The sequence below is a fragment of the Zosterops lateralis genome (assembly GCF_965231275.1).
Source record: "Zosterops lateralis genome assembly, chromosome: 29".
Classification (NCBI taxonomy): Eukaryota; Metazoa; Chordata; class Aves; order Passeriformes; family Zosteropidae; genus Zosterops; species Zosterops lateralis.
The window spans coordinates 387,670-409,895 of record NC_139789.1 but is presented as its reverse complement, the minus strand read 5'-3'; the positions used below and the strand labels follow the sequence as shown (position 1 = coordinate 409,895).

Sequence of the window (22,226 nt, the reverse complement as noted above, 5' to 3'; positions counted from 1 at the left end):
ACAATAGAACTGATTACATCTTCCTCTTCAGAGGCGCTTGTATTGATGCCTGATCTTTGAAAGAGAAAGATCAGGCCCACTTCAAGGAGCTATTTCATATAAGAACCAAGATCTAGTGCAGAGCTTAAGGTAGATGTTTTCCCTACTTCAGTGGAGTTATGGATATTATTGAAATACTGTGTTATTGTTCTTAGCACAGGACCTACTGGTCCAGTATAACTCTTATTAAACCAATCACTTAATATTAAAATGTCATTAGATGCTCTTAAAACATTTTGTGAGAGCAGTCAGAGCCAAAACCCAGAATTCCCAGTGATGGCTATAGTCCTTTGCCAGAGTGCTGCTAAATTTCACTGAAACTAGTCAATGCTCTACCCATGTTTTTGTGATCACTGTGTGTCTGGTTGCCAGCAAGCACACTTAACCCTGGCCCTTCTTTTATAATAGAAACTTAATTTTTGTTGGTCTTGGTACATCTTTGAATGTTCCTATAGCCAGTGAGGCCAAAGGAATTTCCCAGAGATGATGACAAAGAACAATTGATACACAGGCTGGTGGGTTGGCTGTGCAAAAGAAAAGTGAGAGTGAGCTGTTATATGAGTGGGCAAATGTGTACCCCTTCTGTGGTTTAACGGAAGTTACATCATTCCTTAGCTAGGCAGTCTTTTTATAAAATTGCTTTTAATACTTGTTAAATAAATTAAGAAATTAGTTCTTGAAAAGAAAACTTCTAAAAGATCCTTCTGAAGGATGCTGGATCTGAAATAGTCCCTAAGGATGTGCATGCGGATAGCAGAAACCACAACCATAAATATATCCCATACTATTTTAAAGTAGAGCACCTTTAAACATCTGCATAGTGAAATAGCTTTTGCAGCTTTTTTAAACAAAGTGTAAAAAAAAATCTTAGTCTGTGTCCAAATTGTTAGGAAGAACTGATCAGAGGACTTGCCTGGACAGCAGGAGTGACCAGGCAGAGCAGGTGTGGAGCTCAGCACTCGCTGTCTCTGCTTGGTGCTGTCAGCTCAAACTAGCTTCAGCACCAGTTTGCAGTAAGACAGAGACACTTCCCCAGTGGCAGTGTGTAAAAGGGAGCAATTAGTAAGAACAGTTAATTCTTGAGAAATTCAAGTAAAATTCAGATGATTTGGGTCTTTAAAAAAAATAAATTTGTTTGACAAGTTTCCTGTTTGTGCCATATTTATGCAAGATCTTACTTCACACCTTTGATGAAGAGGTTTCCTGCTGTTGAGGTAGAGAAGATTATTGGTAGTGGAGGAGTTGAGTTGTTGACACAGGAATTCACTGAACAGATTTCCTTGGATAACTTTTTTCTATTTATGCAGATTTTTATTTTTTTTGCTTTATTTCACTGTAAAAGACTGAACATGCACAGCTAGTACAAACATCCATTCCTTGTGACAACATTTGTAGTTGCCATGTCCTTATTTTGCAACTGTGTTTGATTTATATTAGGAAACATAGGAGTAAGTTACTCCAGGAAAGACCAAGTAACTTGCTGTTTCAGCAGAACATTTCTTCTGCATTAATACTACACCTCTAGCAGAGCCCCTCTCCTGATCCTGAGCCAAGGCCTTAGTTCAGGTAGATGCCATGCCATGTATGTTCCATGTTCTAGATCAAGCAGGGAACTACATTTAGGCCTTATCACCAGTGTGGTACTCCCCATTAGCTGCAAGCAAGCCAGGGACACATGATTGGTGATTCAGAAGTTTACAAAGGAGGATATAGCATTTGCCAACCTCATGTAATTTTGAATATCACAGCACAGAGCTCAGAGCAGTAGAGTACAAGTCTAACAGTTTCTACTGTAAGTTTGTGATTTTACTGCTCAACATGATACTCATGTTAGATTCACATGTGGGAGGTAGCTGTTATGTACTGCATCATGTTTTAACAGTGCTGCAAAATCAGAAATCACTGTTCTATTTTTGACTGACCCTTTATGTTTTCTTTTGCAGAGCTATAGCCCTGCCTCTCAGTACCAAACTGGGTGTGAGAGACAAGCAGAGACCAAAAGTTCAGCCCAACCCCATACTGGAAACATTCTATAGTACGTGCCGCAAGAACCCTGAAGAGGTGAGTCCCTTCTTCCTTCGCTTTCCTGTAGATTTAGTGTCTCTAGCCAAAGAAAATCTCATTTGGAATCATGAAGTTTACCAGCGCCATTCATATCTTGAAGCTCAACAAAGGAAACACTGTAGCACTGGTTACCTGAGAGCAGCCGGCCAGGAGGGTGCTCCTGCAATGCCATCAGCTCTGAGTTCTGCTTCTGAACACCAGGGAGGAAACTGTGCTCCTAAAAGAAACAGTGGGAGCTCCTGCTCCCTGCTTACCATATACACAGCATGACTGCAACACAGGGGGCTCTGCCTGAACATCAGTGGCACTTTTTTACTGTGAGGGTGCCCAGGGAGGTTGTGGAATTTATATCCTCGGGAAAACTCAAAGCACTCTGGACATGGTCTTGTCACCTGGCTCTAGGTGGCTGTATTCGAGCAGGGCCCATTGGACAAGGTGATCTCCATGGTCCCTTCCAACCCCAGCCATTTGGTGATGGCTTCTTTTCATATAGTGGCAAATCCTGGAAAAAATGAATCACATCAGCTGGCTTGAGCTCCCACATTGCTAGTCCCTGCAGCTCAGGCAATGTGAATTGCTTGATCTCCTAGTCCTAGACTGAGTCATTCTGTTGTTGTGCAATCCATGAGTTTGAGATTGGCCTTGTAAGAAGACAGAATCTTGGTCATCACCACAGAGATTGTGAGGGGTTCAGGAACCTACAAACACAACTGGTGGGTAGTTTTACCCTGAGGAATAAGGAGAGTGATTGTCAAGAAATTGGCAAGATGATCCAGAGTTATAATGGCTGCTGCTGATGGGAAAAAGCATTAACAGGATTGTGAATTGTCAGGCAATATTAGAATTTAACCTGGTCAGTGAAGTCCCTGGGTGTGGACTCTGTGGTAAGGAAAGGAATCTGATTTTCTTTCAGCTTGTTTTTGTAGGCTTTCTCTTAGCCTTGAAGCAATAACTGTGAACTCTTATCAAGGATGGTGAGCAGAGGGCTCACCATGGGTTCCAGTCCCAAGGAGCAATCCTACTCCAAACATTGCTTTGCCAAAGCTGTTGCAGCATGGTTTGTGCAACCAAGTGGGGCACGAGGAACCTCAGGACATGCAGTACCAGGTTAGAAATAAAGGAAAAGAGGCTAAAATTAAAATGTAGGCATTGATCTGGGTGGTACAGCCAGCCCATCTCTGCAGCAGTAGGACGGAGTGTTCTAAGGGACACTTGTAAGTGTGGTAGGCCCTGACCTTCCACTTACCTTTCTGTCCCCAGAATCCAAACATTGCTCAGTATAACTGCTTCTGTGGCAGAGATCTAAATCCAGACCTGGCTTTGCCACCAGGTTTTTCCCACAGCTCTACCTGCATCTCCACTGCACTGCAGTGGTGCTTTTCTCCCAGCAGATCGGGGATACTGGAACAGATCCTCACCATGAGACAGCTGTATGAGGTGGAGCAGGAACTGCTGCCTGGCTCTTTCCACTCACCAGGTCAGCCAGTCTGCTGGCTTCCTTCCTCTCCCATGAGCTCTCAAACTGCTGCTTAGAGACAGCTTCTACTTGTCCAGTACAAGACAAGATTTGGCAGTTCTTGGCAGGCATTTCTTGGGAGGAATTCCACATGATGGAGCAGTTGAAGAACGTAAACGAGCACCTCCATTTGTCTTCACCACCACAACAGAACTCAAAACACAGCATATCTGAAAATTGGTGACAAACTTATTTTTGTACAGCATGCTCAAAGTATGTAGGCCACTCTCACATGATACCAACTCAGGTAAATGCATTCCATGAAAAACTATTGCTTTACTTAAAAAATAAGGCTATCCATGATGGCATTTCCAAGTAGAAATATAAAACATGACAAACTTTTTTCATGTCACATGCCAAACTCTTAACAGCCTCAGGACAAGAAGGAAGGTAAGTGCAGGATTTCTGTGAGTTATATATTGAAAAATTACCCCCAACAGGTTTACCACAATAGAAGAATATCCAGTAGGAAAATGATGTTGCCTTTGCTCATGATATCCATCATGATACTGCATCACAATGCTGAGAGGCATGACAAGATTCAGTGTGGAACTATAAAATGTCATTTAAGCTGCAGTGATCTTTATTGGAGTGACATATTTGAGGGATTTGGTCCCTGAGAACAGGGTGAAGAAGTGATTTGGCAACAAACGCATGTGAGGAGACAAGATCAGTTTGAAACCGGGAACGTTCACATAAAAAATGAGAAGTTTCAACATTAGCATTTATAACCAATTGATTAGAAGGGAATGGAAAGATTTTCTACTATCCAAGATCTTTGCGCTAGGAAAAGACAGCTTTCAGAAAGATGCCTTAGCCTGAACAGACTTGGGCTGGCCAGGGGATCTGGCTGGGTTCTGTGGTGAGTCAGATGAAATATTGCCCTGTCTGACCTTTGAATCTGGATCTGAGCCTGCTGCCTCACCTGTTTTCCAGGGTGAGCTGCTCAGTTTAGCCAAGCAATGTGACCTGCCAGTGAGGAAGGTAGAGAAGTGGTTCTGGCGCCGGAGGAACATGGATCGGCCCAGCCTATCAAAGAAGTTCAGTGAGGCCTGGTAAGCAGGAGCACAAGCCATGAACTCAGGTTTTCACTGGAGCTGAGCTCCACAGACAGCTGACTGCCTCTCCCTGTCCTCCATCCCTATGCAAAGAGAATCCAGCTCTCTGTCTGCCCTCTATTCCTATGCAGAGAGATCCCAGCTACCTGTCTGCCCTCTATCCCTATGCAGAGAGCATCTTGGGTCTTCCCTGACCCACTTGGCTCTGCTGTAGCTCTCTACTACTTCTCTACTACTTTCACAGAAACATTTCTTGCTTTCTCCCCTTATTTGCAATCCCAAATCTCCTTTTACTGCTGTACCTTTATTCCTTACTGGGCCCTTATTTCTGACTTTTACTGACTTTGTCAGACTGGCATCCTGCTTTGACACATGTTTGGACCTGAAAAACTCTGCTGTTTACATCTTACTGCTTTGCTGCTGCTTCAGTACCTACTAAAAAGGCATGCTTTCTGTTGCTTTTCCCATAGTTTCCCTTTGCCTCTCTGTAAGGAGATTCCTTCTGCTGCACCTTTTCTGCAACTATTATGCATGCTGTTGCTTTCAAAAGCTACAGGCTGGATTGGATTCTGCTGTCATTTGACTTCAGCATCCTGAAACTCACAAACTGGCACTCTTCCATGAGAGTGGAAGCTTGTGAGCAAAGAACAAAAACTGCCTTGGAAACAGCTAAGTGAAAATCCTCCTTGTTATGTGGAGGCACAAAATAAATGTCATGTCAGACACATCTACACATCTGAATGTCAGTCCTGGCTCAGCTTTCCACAGAAAAGAAGGATTCTCCACAGCTTGGTTGGAATGCCTTATTTACAAGAAGCTGCTCTGCTATTTGTGAAGGAATTGAGTTCTCCCAGGAAAGCCACACAGGCCAAAAAAAAAAAAAAAAAAAAAAAAAAAAAAAATCATTAAATACCTGGAGTATTAGTCATCTGTCTAAAAGATCTACATCTGTAGGATAGGCATCAACTTTGAGCTCATCAGCATGTGCTCCACTTAACACTCCACCTATAATTCAAAACATCTGCCTAAAAACTGTAATTCAAAAAGAAGAAAAGGATGTGTATTAATTATTTATAATATTCCATATAGTTACAAGTATTTACAAAAATGATGAATAAGGAGTTGCAAAGCAACAATGTTTATTCTGCCTCCATCTGGATGAAATGTCACCTCTCCTTGCACTCTAATGATTTGTAGTAAATAGTAACTGTAAATAGGAAACAGTAAATCCTTTTTTGCCCAGTCCACTGAAGATAGTGTTCTTCCACCCGCCCTCTGTCATCATGTGCAGTCTGTTGGCAGAATGTCTCTCTGATGTGATGTAGCACCTTTTTATACTTCATTTTTGTCTTGGAATTCCTGGGGGTTTCATTGACAAGGTGGGGTCAAACAAAATGCAATTAGGTCTAGATTTTTATGGAGATTTTTGGAAATTAAAGGACTGGTTTAGACAGTTTTACTCCTTCAAATATTTCCTATGGTTCATTTATTAATAAATTTTTTATTCTGTTGGAATGAAATTTCCCTCTTTCATTACTACATGTGTGAATATTCAGGTGACCTGCCTCTGTCCACTGAACTGCGCAAACAGTTTATATGTATTTCTGTGTGGGTTTAATGTTGGTAAATCATTACTGGCTCCTCACTGGCCAAACATGACAGTAATTAGTTACATGAAAACAAATCTAGCAGACTGGATCTCCAAAGACCTAGGAGAGAGATTGGCATTGTTTCACTTTTACAAATGCATCTGCTACTGATGGGAAAATTTGAGATTATTCTCTGTGGGATTTTGTCAGCAAGATTCTTGCATCTTCTGCCATGTCTACAGCAAAGGAATTGCTCTTTGTGAAGTCTGGGAAATGTGCTGGTAACATGCAAAAAGCTGCTCCTGTTTTGGTCAACCCTTGAACATACCAACATGTGTCTTTGCCTTAATAGTGTTTTCCTTTGAATTAGTGTGAGGATACACAGACTTGCTGCTCAGGCATTAATGAATGGGACTCTAATGCCCTTTCTTTTGTTTCTTTGTAGCTGGAGATTTACATTTTATATAATTTCTTTCTTCACTGGGCTCACCGTCCTGTACAATGTGAGTACACACAGTCCCCTGCTGTTCTACCCAGCCAATGCCTGCAAGAATGGCAGAGTTTGTTGTCAAACATGCCTTTTCAGATCTTCTGAAATATCCAGTAGGAAAATGATGTTGCCTTTGCTCATGATATCCATCATGATACTGCATCAGAATGCTGAGAGGCATGACAAGATTCAGTGCAGAACTATAAAATATCATTTAAGCTGCAGTGATCTTTATTGGAGTGACATATTTGAGGGATTCTAGAGGTTTTCCATACAGGTTGGTGTGTATCCCCTGCACAGAACACTTAGGAGACCACAGACACTCTGGACCATGCTTTTTTTAAGGACTCCAGAAGCAAGACGTTTCCTCTTCTTCTGGCAAAGTGGAAGGCAGTTGGGATTGTGTAAAAGTAAATTTCTGCAGGCTAGGAGATACAACACTTACCTAAGCTGGAAGCTGCAGAGGCTGTTTCTGTGTTGTATCCAATATCTCTTTAAGGTAAAGAAAATGGCTTTCCTTTGGAACACAGCTTGCAATTTAACAATTTTATCTGCTAATTTTCTTTTCCTTAGCCAGGGTGTGATTGGTTCAGGCTTATGCCTTGGCCTTTTCTCCAAAGTGATAAATAGTGAGTTCTTTTGATACAATTTGAACTGCTTCACCAGACAGAAGTGGTAATGGGAGCCATGGGTGTGCTCTAGTCCCTGAACTGTGATCACTGAGCTGGGAATAGGGGCACTGGCCATCTGCTGCCTCTGTTTTCAAGGTCCCCCTGAATCTTTTGCTGCATCTGGTTCCCTAGGTGAGCTTTGCAAAAGTCTTCTGGTATGGTCTGATGAATTAGGTGATGGAAGATGTGCACATCCTGAGGCAGCAGGCACACTCTCCTTGTAACCACTCATTGTAACAAGTGAAGGACTTTTGAACTTACACAGACTTTCAAGTCGGATTTTAAGGTACTCAAAAGTATGAGGATTATAGGATGAGCTAGCTGAGGAGTGAAGGTATCTGAATCCCAGCTGCAGTGTTCTGTGGCTCTGTACATCAAAACAGAAGGTTGTTCCTTGAGACCAGTTATTGAAATTTGGTCTGGATGACGTGCTTAGCATTGCACAAGAGCCCTATGGCAAAAAGGGACAAAATCATATTCTTCAGCATGTTATCTGTCCATTTTATGGATGAAATATCATTTTCACTTTTTGTGACCCATGTCTTTATTCGACATACATCTTACAATTTTCAAAGAGAAGGGAGACATCCATTCTGTAGACAGCACCTCTAGATCCTGTAGCAAATATGTTACGCTGTTACCTAAATTGTACTAAAATGACTACTTTAAAAAGAAGGACAAAGAACTAACATGACAGGGCATATATACATGGGAAATTTCCTGACTTTCACATGTTTACTTTGTAACCTGAGTGACTTTTTAACATGAATTTGGTTCTGCGAAATTCCCTTTTTTCTTTGAGACAAAGCAAATGTTTAAATTCTGTATTAGTAGTTTTGGACTACTAGCAAAAATCTCTGCCCATGAGTCAGTGAAACAGCCTATAACAAAGGAAAGTTATCTTCCAGTAGGCCACCAGAAGTCAGCTGTATTTGCTAAGAATAGAGGAATGATGAAATACAGGGATCTGGAGTTCCTTTATAGCTTAGGTAAAAAGTATGCCATAGTTGTTTCATAGTTTTTGCTTTGTCCTTTCTGGTTCTCTATCACACATCTCTTCTGGTTCTGTACATGTATTTGCTGTAAATTCTCCTCCCAACCTCACTCCCAGTCAGTAGGGACTATGTATTTTTCAAATTACCACTGCACCTAAAATTACTGCCTCTTGCTTCCCCTCTGTATTGTCCACACACCAGCAGTGCTCAGTAAGAATAAATGCCTGAGCTCTGATACCTGGAGCCCTGTAGAACTTAGAGAAAATCACCCTCATATGTGTGAGGCATTGCTATGTTCTGTGATTTCTGATCCAGTCTTGGCACAGCTCTAGGCAGAGCGTGCTCCATACAGGGAGGACTCTTGCAGACTTTTATTCGCCATATTTCTAGGAAAGTTTCAAAACTGCCAAGTTCTAAACTAAAAACTTTCTATTAAAGAGAGTAGAATCTTTTCAGAGGTTCATTACGTAAAAAACTACAGCATAACCTTCACCGTTAGAGGAAAAATTACGTACCTGACACACCAGTTTGCAGTCTTCTATCCACATTTAAGTGTTATTGCTAAATCACAGATCCCTAATACTTGTAAGATTATTTTTAAACACTCAAAACATCACCACCACCTCAAGCTTGTAGAAGACTGCAAAGAGTTGAAAGAGGTCTTCTCTGAGCTATTTTATTTGGGACAGCTAAATAGTGTGTGAGATTTCAGGCAAATACCCACAATTTTGAAATGTCACAAGCAGATGCAAGTCCTTGTCATGGAAATCTCTTGGCAATTGTATTCCAGACAGTGAGATCAGCTCTGCCTGTAAAAAAACCCAACAAAGTCTATTGTAGTAGCAAACTAAAGGAATTAGACAATTGATAAGAGAAGAACTCCTCTGATATTCTCACACACATATTGCATTTTTGTTGCAGAAGCCTTGGCTTTGGGACCATAGAGAGTGCTGGACAGGATATCCACAACAGGTGAGTCACACAAGAAGGAAAATTGCTGTTATAAATCTTGTTTTGTGTTTCCGTATTTTTTGAAAATCAGATTATATTAGTGACAAAAAGAGGACATTAAAATAAATTCAGACACAGAAGACCTAATAATTCAAAGCCAGACCCTCATCTGGAGAGAACATCTTTGTACCCGGTATCATCTAAACACAAGAAAAGATGAATTGGCAGAGCACTTTTTCTCACTACCAAGAGAAAATGAAGACTTGTGTTCTAGGGTTTTTTGTCTGACAGTCAAGGCTAGAGCAAGACTGTTTGACTGTATGTGGAGGTTGCAAACCCATAAAGGGAAAAGTCATGCCAAATTCTAACACTATGACCCACAGGGAATGCATCGGAACAAATGACTGAAGAGTGAAGCAATGCCTTTTAAGACAAGCCTCTGAACCATCCAGTATTGCTCGAAGGCAAAAATTTTAGGGACAAATCTGTAGTTCTGTGTAAAACATAAACCATATAAACATGTGGGGCTTGAATAGGAATGTAAGAGTGAAAGGATCATGCTCTGTACACTTGCAGTACATGTCTTGTCACAAACAAGGGAAACCTCCATAATGGCACACTGTGATGGACTGACCCTGGCTGGCCACACTGTGCCCACCAAGCCCATTTTTCTCTCCTCTGCTCAAATGGAAAGGGGAGAGAAAATATAGCAAAAGGCTCATGGGTTGAGATAAGGACAGGGAGAGAGCACTTTCCAGTTACCATCACAGGCAAAACAGGCTTGACTTGGGGAAAAATTATTTTAATTTATTGTTAAACAAATAAGAGTAGTTTAATAAGAAATAAACCCAAATCTTAAAAACACCTTCCTGCACCCCTCCCTTCTTCCTGGACTTAACTTCATTCCCACATTCTCTACCTCCTCCCCTGCAGTGGTGCAGCAGTATGTGAAATGGGGTTTGTGGTCAGTTCATCACACCTTTTCTCTGCTGCTCCTTTCTCCCGCCCCAGCTCTTCCCTTGCTTAAGCAGCACGGTTCTCCAGTGGGAGACAGCTCTCCATGAACCTCTCCAATGTGGGTCCTTTCCACAGGATGCAGTCCTTTAGGAATGAACTGCTCCATTGTGGGTCCACCACAGGGCTACAGGTGCTGCCAGGAGCCTGCCCCAGCACAGGGTCTCCACACAGGCTCAGAGCTTCCTTAGGCCACATCCCTCTGTTATAGTCAGAGTCCTCCAGGGACTGCAGGTGGATTTCTGCTCCCTGTAGACTTCCATGGGCTGCAGGGGCACAGCCTGTATCACCAGGGGCTGCTGGGAAATCTCTGCTACAGCTCCAGGAGCTCCTCCTCCTCCTCCTGCACTGACCTGAGGGTCTACAGAGTTGTATCTCATATTCTCACTCCTCTCTCTACACCACTCTTGCCCAGCAGTCTTTTCTATTCTTCAATACATTGTCCTCGAGGCATTGCCATTATTGTTCATGGAGCAGATCCATCATCTTGGAGGTGTCTGGAACTGGCTCTCTTGGATAGGAGGCAGCTTCTGGCCTCTCACAGAAGCCACCCCTGCCCCCATCCCACTACCAAAACCTTTCCATGTCAATACAACAGACACCCATTTTCCAATATTTGTAACAACCAGAAAAGATCAAAACCAGGGCTGATCATGTCCCACTGGCAAAGAGCAAGTCAAGGACAAACCTGTGTATTAGCAGTAAACAGACCATACCCTGTGCTACAGACAATGACAAAAGAAACACCAGTTCTCCTGAATAATCTGACCTTTGGGGAGGGGGGGGGGGGGGGGGGCGGGAGGGGGGAGCGGGGGGAAATCTTCTAATCCAGAGCTCCTGTTTGGATAACCCAGAGTGTGACCAGCACACCAGCTAGGGAGGTGTTCATATCCTTCCTGGAAGCCCCAGGGCACCCAGCTGTGCTTCCTCTTTGGCCAATCAGTGGCGCTACAAAGGAAAACAAACTAAAATTTATGAAGGCCATAAATAACCAGTTGGTATTTGGGAGTGCAATACTTCATGTTACTTTGGAAATGGTTGAAAAGCCTCTTTAGTCATAGTAATTATTTATCAAATAGATTCAGGTTTAAGGAGGTCATATAGTGCCACAACAGCAAAAATTGCTTGTTAAATAACAAGATCTTGCTGAGTGGGTCTAAGCTTTCAGTTTCCCAGCTGTAAAGGCCCAGATAATTTACCCAAAAGAATGTGAATTATATTTCCTTCTGGGGTTGAATTTTCCCCCCATTAGTTTGATTAAACTAGAAAATCTGTGACAGAGTGCAGGGTATCTGAAGCATCTTCAAGCCTAAAAGGGGAATGATTTATTCAGCTTTTCCACTATAATGAATTGGCTTATGTAGTTTTTAAAAACTCTGTACTGTCTGGTCAGGAATCTGAAAAGTGTTGAAGAAATCCTAAAAATAGTTAGGATATTCAGAGTGGATTCCTAAATGTTTGACATGGTGTGGTAAATTTCCCCTGCTGTTTGATTTCATCTTGGCACAGATGACATTTAGTAAGTGAGTGTCTTGTTCAGTTGAAGTATTTCTCCCTGTAGCTAAAGGAGCCAGCTTTGTTGATTTGGATGTTTTATTGGGTTTTCACGGCCTGGTTTTGGTAGCAGGGAGCTACAGAGGTGACTTCTGTAAGAAGTTGCCAGAATCTTCCTCCATGTCCAGCAGAGCCAATCCTTGGTGGCTCCAAGGTTGAATGTGCCACTGGCCTAGGCTGGGCCAATTAAAAATAGTGGTAACACCTCTGTGATAAGAGATTTAAAAAGAAAGGGAAAAAACAAAAAAAGAAATTGCACAGTTGTATTTGCAGCCAGAGAAAAGTGGGCTGAGAACATGGGAGAGGAACAACTCTGCAGACACCAAAGTCATTGGAGGAGGGGCAGGAGGTGCTCCAGGCACCAGAGCTGAAATTCCTCTGCAGCCTGTGTGAAGACCATGATGAAGCAGGGAAGTGACAGAATGGCTTTGACTGGCATCCAGTCAGCATTGACCCACTACATTTGTCTTTTGCCTTGAAAGGAGTTTTCACTTGCAGCCCTTGCACTGATGTATCTGATGGGTATTTCCCTGTCTCTCCCTCTCTCACAGCCTCTCCAACCCTCCCTGTTCTGGTACTACATGCTGGAGCTCTCCTTCTACTGGTCACTGGTCTTCACCTTGCCCTTTGATGTCAAGAGGAAGGTGAGTAGCAGTCTCAGGGGAGAATCAAGTACAAACGGGACACAAGCTGAACACTTAGGAGAGTGATCTCTAAGAGCGTGTGTATAGTGCCAGTCAAGATTTTGTGGGACTCTCTCCTTGCTCATTCACAGGAATTTTCATTCCCAGTCACTGGCTTTCTCTACTCTGGGAGAAACAGAAAGGTGCAAAGTACTGCAGAGTTCTCAACCCAAACTTAAAATCCAAATATAAAAATTGCTCTTCTGTAACTCTTCTAGGCTGCACTGATTATAGACAGGAAAAAAGGTGGTTCTCTGCCAGTAAAGCTGATTGTGTTCTTGGTGCCAGTGTCCCAACAGACAGGGTGCTGTATCAAACCATGGCTAGTGGAGGGGAAGAATGTTCTTTGTTGGGAGATCCTCAGTTTACACCATGAGTTCTTCATTCCTAGATCCCTTGGTTGCCTACATTTCTAGAATGCATTGGGTAAAACAAGTACATGGATAAGACTCTGTAGTGAGAGGTTTCTTAGTCACTAGGTAGAGAGATATCATTGCTACCTGCAGGAGTCACACTTGGACTGGGGCAGGAGGTGCATTTTATTCTCTGCTGTTCCTCTTCTCATCAGGATTTCAAGGAGCAGATAGTCCATCATGCTGCAACCATCTTCCTGATCAGTTTTTCATACTGTGCCAACTACATCCGCATTGGGACACTGGTGATGGTGATTCATGATGCTTCTGATTGTTTCCTAGAGGTGAGCCAGGAAGAGCCTAATCAGCAATGGTGCTCTTCAGTCACAGAATGTCCTTCTATCAAACACAACATGGGCCAGGCACTGGTGTATTCCACAGATCCCTTGTGCTGCTCTGCTGACGCAGCCAAGGGTGCCCAGCTGAGAGCTGGGCAGAGCTCTGGTTACCTGCATGTGGATAGTGTCATACCTGTCTCATTAACTCTCTGGAGTGTGTGCAGATGCTATCTTGGCTGCTGTTTTATTGTTCTTTCTCCTTCCAGCCAACTAAGATATTCAATTACATGAAGTGGAAAAAAACTTGTGACAGCCTCTTTATGATCTTCTCAGCTGTTTTCCTGATCAGCCGCCTGGTCATTTACCCCTACACGTGAGTCTGCTACAATGAGGGGACATGGAAAGCCACATTCTGAGAGATAGGATGATTAGCTGGGTGCTGCAGCCTTTCTTTTTTGGTCGTGGAGCATGTGTTCCTGCCCTGTGCACAGGCTGAGATGCCACACAGCTGTTGCACCTGTCTTGGAATAAAAAAGGGTGCTCTGCCTTGGAGTTTATAGAACAGTCCTGAAGCCTTGAAGGATGCTGCAGAGGAGGAGCCCTGGGCCAGAGGCTCCATCCTGTGTACTTCGGGTGGGGAACTGATAGTTGGCTCACATGTGATAGGTAAAGATGGAAGTGGCTGATCTGAAACTTTCTCTGTGACTACAAATTTCTTAATTGTAGTCACAATTGTAATTGTGTTTTTAATAATAGGGCTTAATTGTGGCCCTATTAACAAAATGCTTTCCCTCCACTTCAATCCCCTCTGTTTTGCAGAGTGCTTTATAACACCTACTATTACTCCATGGAGATATTCCAGCCTTTCTTTGGATACTACTTTGTGAATGTTCTCCTGATGATTCTGCAGCTGCTCCATGTCTTCTGGTCCTGCCTAATTATTCACATGGTCTACAAGTTCATCCTCCAGGGCACGGTATACATTAGTTTGTAGTATCCTTTACATCACATAGGGAGGGAGGGTCCACCTAGACTGCTTGAGAATACAGGGGTCCATCTGGCATGGATTCCTTATTGATCTAGTATAATTATACATGTATATTAACAAGAGTGAGGTGGAAGGAAACTCAGTAATATTAGGGAAAGTTGACCAAAAAAAATTTATAAGTCACTACAATATTGGGTCCACTTCTGATGCTTATATTCAACAAAAATGTGGATTGGACTCCAGGAGAGATGTCTGTGAACAAAGCCAGTGACATCTGAGTAAAAATCCCAACACTTTGTGCAGTGTGATTTGCATTTGTAAGAAGACTAAGAAATCAAGGAAGGGAAAATTGTCATGATTGGTGAGGTCAGTGCAGAACTGTTTCCTTACTGTACAGGATTTTTTATTACAATTGTGTTATAGTGCTGTAGATTTCCCACAGTGGGTATTTCTGTCTAAACCAGCTGCCTAGGCTCTTCCTGCAGCAATGGAGGGCAATGGGCATGCCTAAATGATAATCCATTCCAAACTGCACCTGGCAGTGCTGCTCAACAGGCACAGAGCAATCAGACATGAATATCTGCACCCCAGCTGTATAAACTGAAATGAAACGTATCCCACATCCCACTCTTTCTGGCCTGCAATATTTGCTGTGAGACCAAACCTTCTGCTCAGCATGAAATTCTTCCCAAAATTAAAGCCATGGCCACATGACAAGGACACAGTCCAAGGGTGACCAGTCAGTGCCTCATGGGAACTGACCTCAGAGCTCAGGATGATTTGTTTTATTAGTATCCAACTGAGGAATTTCATCTTATAGGAACTGAGAGCAAGCTCCTCTTTATCTGTATTTTTCCCATTTTCTTTATCTGCCTTCACTTAAGGTAGCACAGAGCAAATTACTTGCAGATGAGGAAACAGGACTGGAAATAAAGACACAACTGAAGACAACTTTTTATTTTTTTCCTAGTTTTTGTGTGATCTGAATTACCGCTGCAGTTACTGTAGTGTAAAATGACGAGGTAAATAAATAGTCTTATTAGAAAGAAAAGAACCATCAGGGAGGAAAATCTTGAAGCATATCCAGAATTTCTTCCATTTTATCTAAAATTGATCTGCCAGATTTGATACCAAAATATATTTGAGAACTTTCTGTACTGAGCAGTAAAAAGCAAAAAAGAATTGTCCTAAACAGATCTGTTTCAATGACAATATTTAATAGCCCAGAGTAGTATCAACAAGAATACAGGACATTATCACTTTGAGAGGCATGGAACTCTTGCTGCAATCAGTTCATGTTTTTCTTGCAGGCCTTTCTGGTCTCTACAGTTTTCCTCTCTGGCTACAGGATAATCTTTACCACTTTCTCACATGATGTTCCCTAATCCCAAGTAATTAGAACTCAGCCTAGATCCTGAAGTACAAGTTTCATTCCCTCACAGAGGGAGCAGCTTTATAGTTCCTTTGGGAATCTTGCCAGATTCAAGGCCTCAGCCACATTCTCTGGCTATAAATGGATATATTTAGAAATATTGACTACGGTTTGTCCTTATGCTGCAGATCCAGACTTCTGCATATTTCCTGGTCTGCCAGTTCCAGAGTGATCCAAGGTGCAGGTTGTTCACAGCAGATAGGATCTCCCACCCATATTGTCCTTGGAAGCAGATTGAATTTAGTGCAAGTTAGATTTTAAATCCTTTCTGCATCTGATTGTAGTATCTCTGGAAAAAGCATGAGCACAAATAAAGTTCTCAGTATGATATCTGGGAAATCTTAAAAAGAATGTACAGCCATAAATGGAGACTAAATTTCTAGTCACCACCTGATTTGCTCCTAGTAGTTTCTAAAGCTCAGGTCACAGAAGTGGTTTGCAGCTTTCCCTCTTTCCAACAAGGAGTGTGACACTGTGAATTTGTCCCCAATATTGGCATCTTAAATGGCAGAGTAGAGAGCCTGAGAAGCCAGGAAGTGCTGAGCTGCTTTTTCTACTGTCATTTTATCCCATTATTTCTTTTTTGCCTTCCTTTTAAGGCAGTAAATTAAATACTTACAGAAGTGGGTTACAGGTCTCTCAGTCAATAAACAGCAAGAGGAAAAGCCTGACCATTAAACTGAGTGTAGTCAGAGTGGAATGGCTTTGTGTTGAGCCTTTAGGAAACGCATTTCCAGCCTGTTCCAAGCAGTGCTGTCAGCCTGCAGCCACCGAGGCCACGTAGGCAGAAGTTAGCTCCTTGTCCCTTTAGGAAAGTATAAAAGAGCTTGATTAACTGCCTCCCCCATCCTTCTCCCACATGCTGATGACCAGGGCAGCAACGTGGATCTCCTCAGGCTTACACAGTTGTCCTCAGTCCTGGGCATTTGTAGTTTTGTTCTGCTTCGCAGCCTGTAATCCTTAATATGTGTCAGGATCACAGATGAGATTCTGGTGAGACTGAAATCAAAGAGGCAGGGAGAATCTGTTTCCAAGAGTAATGTAAAAGCTGAGGGGACAGAGCAAGACTGTGCTAAGGGTTAGTGGCTGAGGCAGCAGGTGCATGGTCAGCCTGTGGCTCAGCCATCACTGCTGTTTGTGGAGCTGCTGAGTTTATCTGGCTTCTCACTTACCTGTTTTTGTAGATGGAAAAGGACATGAGAAGTGACACAGAAGAAAGTGACAAGGATGAAGAAAGAGATAAAATTAGAGAAAAGGAGAAAAATGGTACCATGTATTTCAGCAACGTCACAAGCAATGGTTACATCCAGAGGAATGGGTCTGAGCCCGTGGACAACAGAGCCCACCTTGCCAACAACCATGCCAAGGAAAGATAGCTGCTGTTCATATGCTGCTGGTCTGGCCTCCAGCTAACTCAGGCTACCATCTGTAGAAAGAGATTTGCTCACTGTTTAGATAAACTGGAGTGCAATTGCAGTACTGTAGCTGAATTCCTGCTTCCCATAAACTGAAGTGTTTATAGTCAGTGATATTTGAAGGAAGTGTTTTGTCTTCCTTCAGTAAAAGCTTACTATAGATTGTAGCCTCAAAACAGATAGCAAGGGATCAAAGTGGTTTGACTTGTATTAGGATTGTACCATAATTGTTGTCAAATGTGTTAATCCTGAAAAATACTTAAATAAAGAGGCGGATAAACTCTGGCAGTGTCAAATTTTACCCACCTAATGTTTGATGGGAATCTGTTTAGCCTGGATCAGCCTCTGGAGGCCCTGGCCTATCGCCAGCAATTATTATGGTTGACAAGTAACAAATCTTCCCACTGGGACACCTCTTCTGAGAAAGCAGGTACCCTGTATACACTTACGAAATTATAACTGAGCATAGTGAAATAAAGCTTTGGAAAGACATAAGATAAAACATGTTCTTCTCATAGGAAGTGCTCTTTGTTCCAGTGACCAGTTTTGTAATGGTATGGATCTCAGTCCCTACTTATTGCCCCTAAGGAGGGAACTCCAAAGCCCAGGCTGGAGGAGTACCAACCCAAATCACATTGGAAGAGCTGGCAAATCCAGACAGCTGTTTCTCAACTGTTAGGTAATCCTTTAAACCTGTCTTGGAAGGAAGTAGTCAGGAGAAAGGAGGTGACAAGGAACTATGTCGTCTGGAAGACTACACCGATAAAAGTGCTCATGTTTTCAACTTTGACTGGCACAGTGCGAAATGTTTACAGAGTCAACTTATGGCAAGAAGAGGATACATTTCCCCTACTATCAGAGGGAAAAGGGTCCAGAGAAAATCTGCTGAACCTTATGGAATAATGCTTTAGCATGGCCTTCTAACTCTAGCACCTTTGCCTAAGTGTATCAAAAATAGCAAGGATAAAGCAGTGGTCCCTGAAGTCATGATGTAGTGCTGATTCAATTTGTTAGTTGCCATGTCTTATATCATGTGTAGTCTTAGATTTTTGGATTGTGCAATCTCTTAAAACATTTTAATTAGTGTTATGTGAATTTCTGTTTTATAGGTCACCTAATATATGAAACTGAAGCACTAACAGATTCACTATAATGAGTGCAGGGACTTAGACTGCTGAGGCCATGGAGACACTTCTCTTTATGTACTTAGTGCTAACTGAGCAGGGATGGGACATGGACCAAGGAAATGCCATATTTGAGAAGGTGGTGCACATGTTTAAGTCAGAAAGAAAGTGACAGCATAGAAAGACAAGAAGATTATCATCACTCCACTCAGGTTACCTGAGATGTGACTGTGAAGCTTTGATCTGAACTTGTGTATGCTCATCTTCTGTTTCAGTCAAAATACATTTGGATTTCTAAACTGGAATTGGATAATTTCAGAAGGGAAAAAGTGGTTCCAACATGTGTAATTCCAGAGCAATAACATGCTATGGGAGGAGGATCCTGCATTGTCATTTAAATCTTGATTTGCTGAAGATAGTCTATCTCTGAAACCTTAGCTCAGCTGGTGAGAGCATGGTGTTAATAAGGCCAAGGTTGAGGAGTTTGATCCTTGTATGGGCCATTCACTTAGGAGTTGGACTCAATCCTTATGAGTCCCTTCCAACACATAATATTCTGTAATTCTGTGATAATTGGAAGTTGGAAACACATGTCCTGTATGCTATGATCTGAGCATACAGTCTCACCCTTCTGCAGGTGGTGTGCTCAGGAGGGATATATATCATTTTGTACTACTGAATGTAAATGTTCTTTATAAATTACTTTTAAAGGTTTGATCATGTGGTCTCTTTTCTACTTCTTTAACCACCAGAAGGTAAATCTGACTGGTTGCACCTTACAGGTGGATGTATGATGAGGGCCATTGCCAGGGGAAATGTTGCATACGCAGGACACCCAGCCTCACTGAGTCATGCCAGTAAGGATCTGCAGCTGCCAGGTTTGTCTCCTGCTCAGTAATACTATTTTTGGCCTTGTAACAGGGGACAATTTGGGACATCTCTACACTAGTCCTGAGGGCAGGCCAGGTTACTTGGTACTGCCAGTGTAGCATCGCGTGGCTATAGGGTTCATCGTGTCCAGGGACATACAAGTGCCGGCAGGGAAACAGATGAAACAAGTCTCTGTTTTGTTAAGCATGAGGGTCCATCTTATTTCCCCCTCTCCCCAAGCCGGCTCGGGAGGAGACAGCGAAGAGAGAGAGGGCGAGAGAGAGCGAGAGCCCCACAGGGGCAAGGTGTTAGGGTTTTATCAGGTATTCCAGGGGAGGAGTCTCGGGGTTTAGGTCAAGGGAGGAGTTAACACAAGGAGAGTAAAATCTGATTTCATCATCTTCAAAATGGGTGATTTAACATGCCAGGACAGTGTCAAGTCCAAGATGGCAACACTGGAGAGGTGCTTTGGCCTTGCAAGGGTAGGAGGAGAGAAATTAATATTTATTCTTTTTTGGTGAGGTTTTAGGAGGCTAGGGAAGATCCCTGTTGTAAAATCACACCACCTCTCCCCTGAGGACCAGAACGCTTCTCAGAGTCTGCACAATGCCCAGTGGAGCCAATGTATGTTAATGCCTGCTGGATTTGATCCTCAGGGCTTTGTTGTGTCCCTGAAGACTGAGATAAGCTTGTTAGGAGGCAAATCTGGTTCCTGTGAAAGATACATCAAGGATATAGGAGAGCTGTTGGATTTGAGCAAGAACTACTGAGCGCTACCTTTAGCTGAGAAACTGAGCATAACAGTGATGAGTCATTGAGGCAGATCAGCTGCTGAATTTGTTTTCTTGTCATCAACTCATTAAGGCTTGAAGAAGCACTCAGCTTCCTCCCTTCACTGCTCCACCTTCTCTCTTTATGTTTGCTCCAGGGCTGGGAAGCTTCTGAATAGTGTGATAGTGTTTAAGAATTTAGTGTATCCATCCTCTCTTCACACATGGGGCATGACAGCTCCCCCTATAGAGCAGCTGTTGTAGAAAACTGGCAGCAAGTCTGTCACTTCTCTGCTGAGAAACCCCGCAGAGCAGATCATGGAACCACCAAATCCATTAGATTGAGGGAGGCATCTGAGATCATCAAGTACAACCTGTGACTGGTCACCATTTTGTCAATTAGAGCAGAGCACTGAGTCCAGTCACTTCTTAATTACCTCCAGGGATGGTGGCTCTACCACCTCCCTGGCCAACCCATTCCAATGTTTAACAACCCTTTTCCATGAAAAAAACTCTTCTTGACGTCCAACCCATACTTCCCCTGGAATGGCTTGAGTGCATTTCCTCTGTTCCTGTCACTTGTTACCTGGGAGCAGAGCCCAATGCCCACCTGGCTGCACCCTCCTGTTAGGGAGTTGTGGAGAGTGAGAAGATCACCCTGAGCCTCCTTTTCTCCAGTCAGACCACCCCAAACGCCCTCAGCTTCTCCTCATAGGACTTATTCTCTAATAGAGAGTTCCATCTCCAGATGGAGCACTGGGCTGGGCACCACAGCAGGGTCTGACTCTCTTTCCCCCATACTTTTATCCCACACATGCACAGATGAGATGTGCATCACACAGTGTGTGCCCACATAATGCTCAGTAGAGCAACTGTGAGAGATGAGGCATCCAGCTCCAGGTGAGCCATGAGAAAAAGAGCATATACAGATGCTTCCAGACTACTATGAGGTGGTTGAGTCAAGGCTGGCACAGTGTGACCCCCAGGCTGCCCTAACCCAAAATTATGGCTGACATGAAATCTCCTGACTCCAGTAGACATGGACGTCTGGTGCCATTTTGGGTCTTGTTTTAAGAATAATTTGGCATAGTTGTTTCCTTCTTCCTGCACACAGTAAATTTCAAAGCTCTCCATTATCACATTATTTCACATTATTTTATGTTATTTCATATTATTTAATTCAGAAATGTATGCCCAAAGGGAACCTTTTCTTGGATGGCTGCACTTGGAATGGCATTGCTTTTCTCATTCTCTCACATGTACAGCACAGTGCCTGCAAATAAAGGCAAGGCCTTGTTCAAAAAGTTAAGTCACGTCTAAACAAGGGAAAGGACCTATAACTTTGTCATCTGAATGTAAGCATGTGAAAAAGCAGGTCAAGAAATATCCCAAGAAACAACTTGAAAGGCAACACCAGTTTCTGAAACATTGGCAAGATGGCTGGATTCAGAGATAAAGGTGGCAGATAGCAGTAACACTGGGATAGTCAGGCTAGAGCCAAGAAATTCAGTAAGCTGCCCTGTATGGTTCCCCAGCTGAGGGGGAGAAGGTCCAATACCTGACAGCTCAGTGAGGCCATATTCCAAAAGGATCCACTTCAAGTCAATAGGTGAGAAAATGTTACCTAGCACACAAATTAACCGAGTAACAGCAAACCTTCAAACCCACTGGCAGGAGGAAATTTGTTCTTAGAGGACTTCAACTACCAACTGTGGAATGCTGGTTTTTGTTTCAAATCATCTTCTTATCAGAAAAAATTAAGAAGGTTCCAAGTAGCAACGTAAGAATCTACAGCCCTCTGTAGTCTGACACGCAGACTGGTCAGAGCAGTAAAAGGTATTACATGTGATAGAATTTCTAGAAACAGATATGAACATAATAGGAAAGAGTCTCCATGGAGTGGTCTGTGAGGAAGTTGTCTCACTCTGCTGGAGTTACCCCAAAGAATTGGTGAGCACATGTAATGGAGAGAACCTGCACCCTGCTCAGCTTTGCAAAGACATTCAGAAAAGTCCCTCACTAGCCTGAGGAAACCCACCTGAGGCTGACTATGAGAAACCAACATGGATTGTTTGCAGCTGTGTATTGTAGCAGGTGCCCCTAAAACGGGGGAAGGAAAGGCAGAGAGCAAAATCAGCTGATATGAAGGTTTCTCATGATGCAGATTAGCTGCCACCAGCCTCGGCTGAAGCAAAGCCCTAAAGAGAGAATGGCGGGGGAGAGAGATAGAAGAGAGCTAGGGGGTAGAAACGGGGTAGGAGCAGGGGAAAAACGTGGGGAGAAAGCAGGAGCAAGCGAGGTGAGAGCGAGGA

At 42.9% G+C, this 22,226-nt stretch overlaps 1 protein-coding gene across 3 annotated transcripts in view; it reads left to right on the top strand.

Moving 5' to 3' along the window:
- LOC310920233 (ceramide synthase 4-like) overlaps nt 1-18,959 on the top strand; it is a 44,882-nt gene extending 25,923 nt beyond the window's left edge. For all 3 annotated transcript variants that reach the window (XM_083880076.1, XM_083880074.1, XM_083880075.1), the window contains exons 3-11: nt 1,983-2,100; nt 4,556-4,674; nt 6,712-6,769; nt 9,344-9,394; nt 12,493-12,585; nt 13,193-13,321; nt 13,582-13,688; nt 14,135-14,291; nt 16,920-18,959. In XM_083880076.1, the coding sequence (XP_083736202.1) occupies nt 1,983-2,100; nt 4,556-4,674; nt 6,712-6,769; nt 9,344-9,394; nt 12,493-12,585; nt 13,193-13,321; nt 13,582-13,688; nt 14,135-14,291; nt 16,920-17,111 (1,024 nt within the window). In that variant the 3' untranslated portion in view covers nt 17,112-18,959. The remainder of the gene's footprint in view (nt 1-1,982; nt 2,101-4,555; nt 4,675-6,711; nt 6,770-9,343; nt 9,395-12,492; nt 12,586-13,192; nt 13,322-13,581; nt 13,689-14,134; nt 14,292-16,919) is intronic.
- Nucleotides 18,960-22,226: the final 3,267 nt, after the last annotated feature.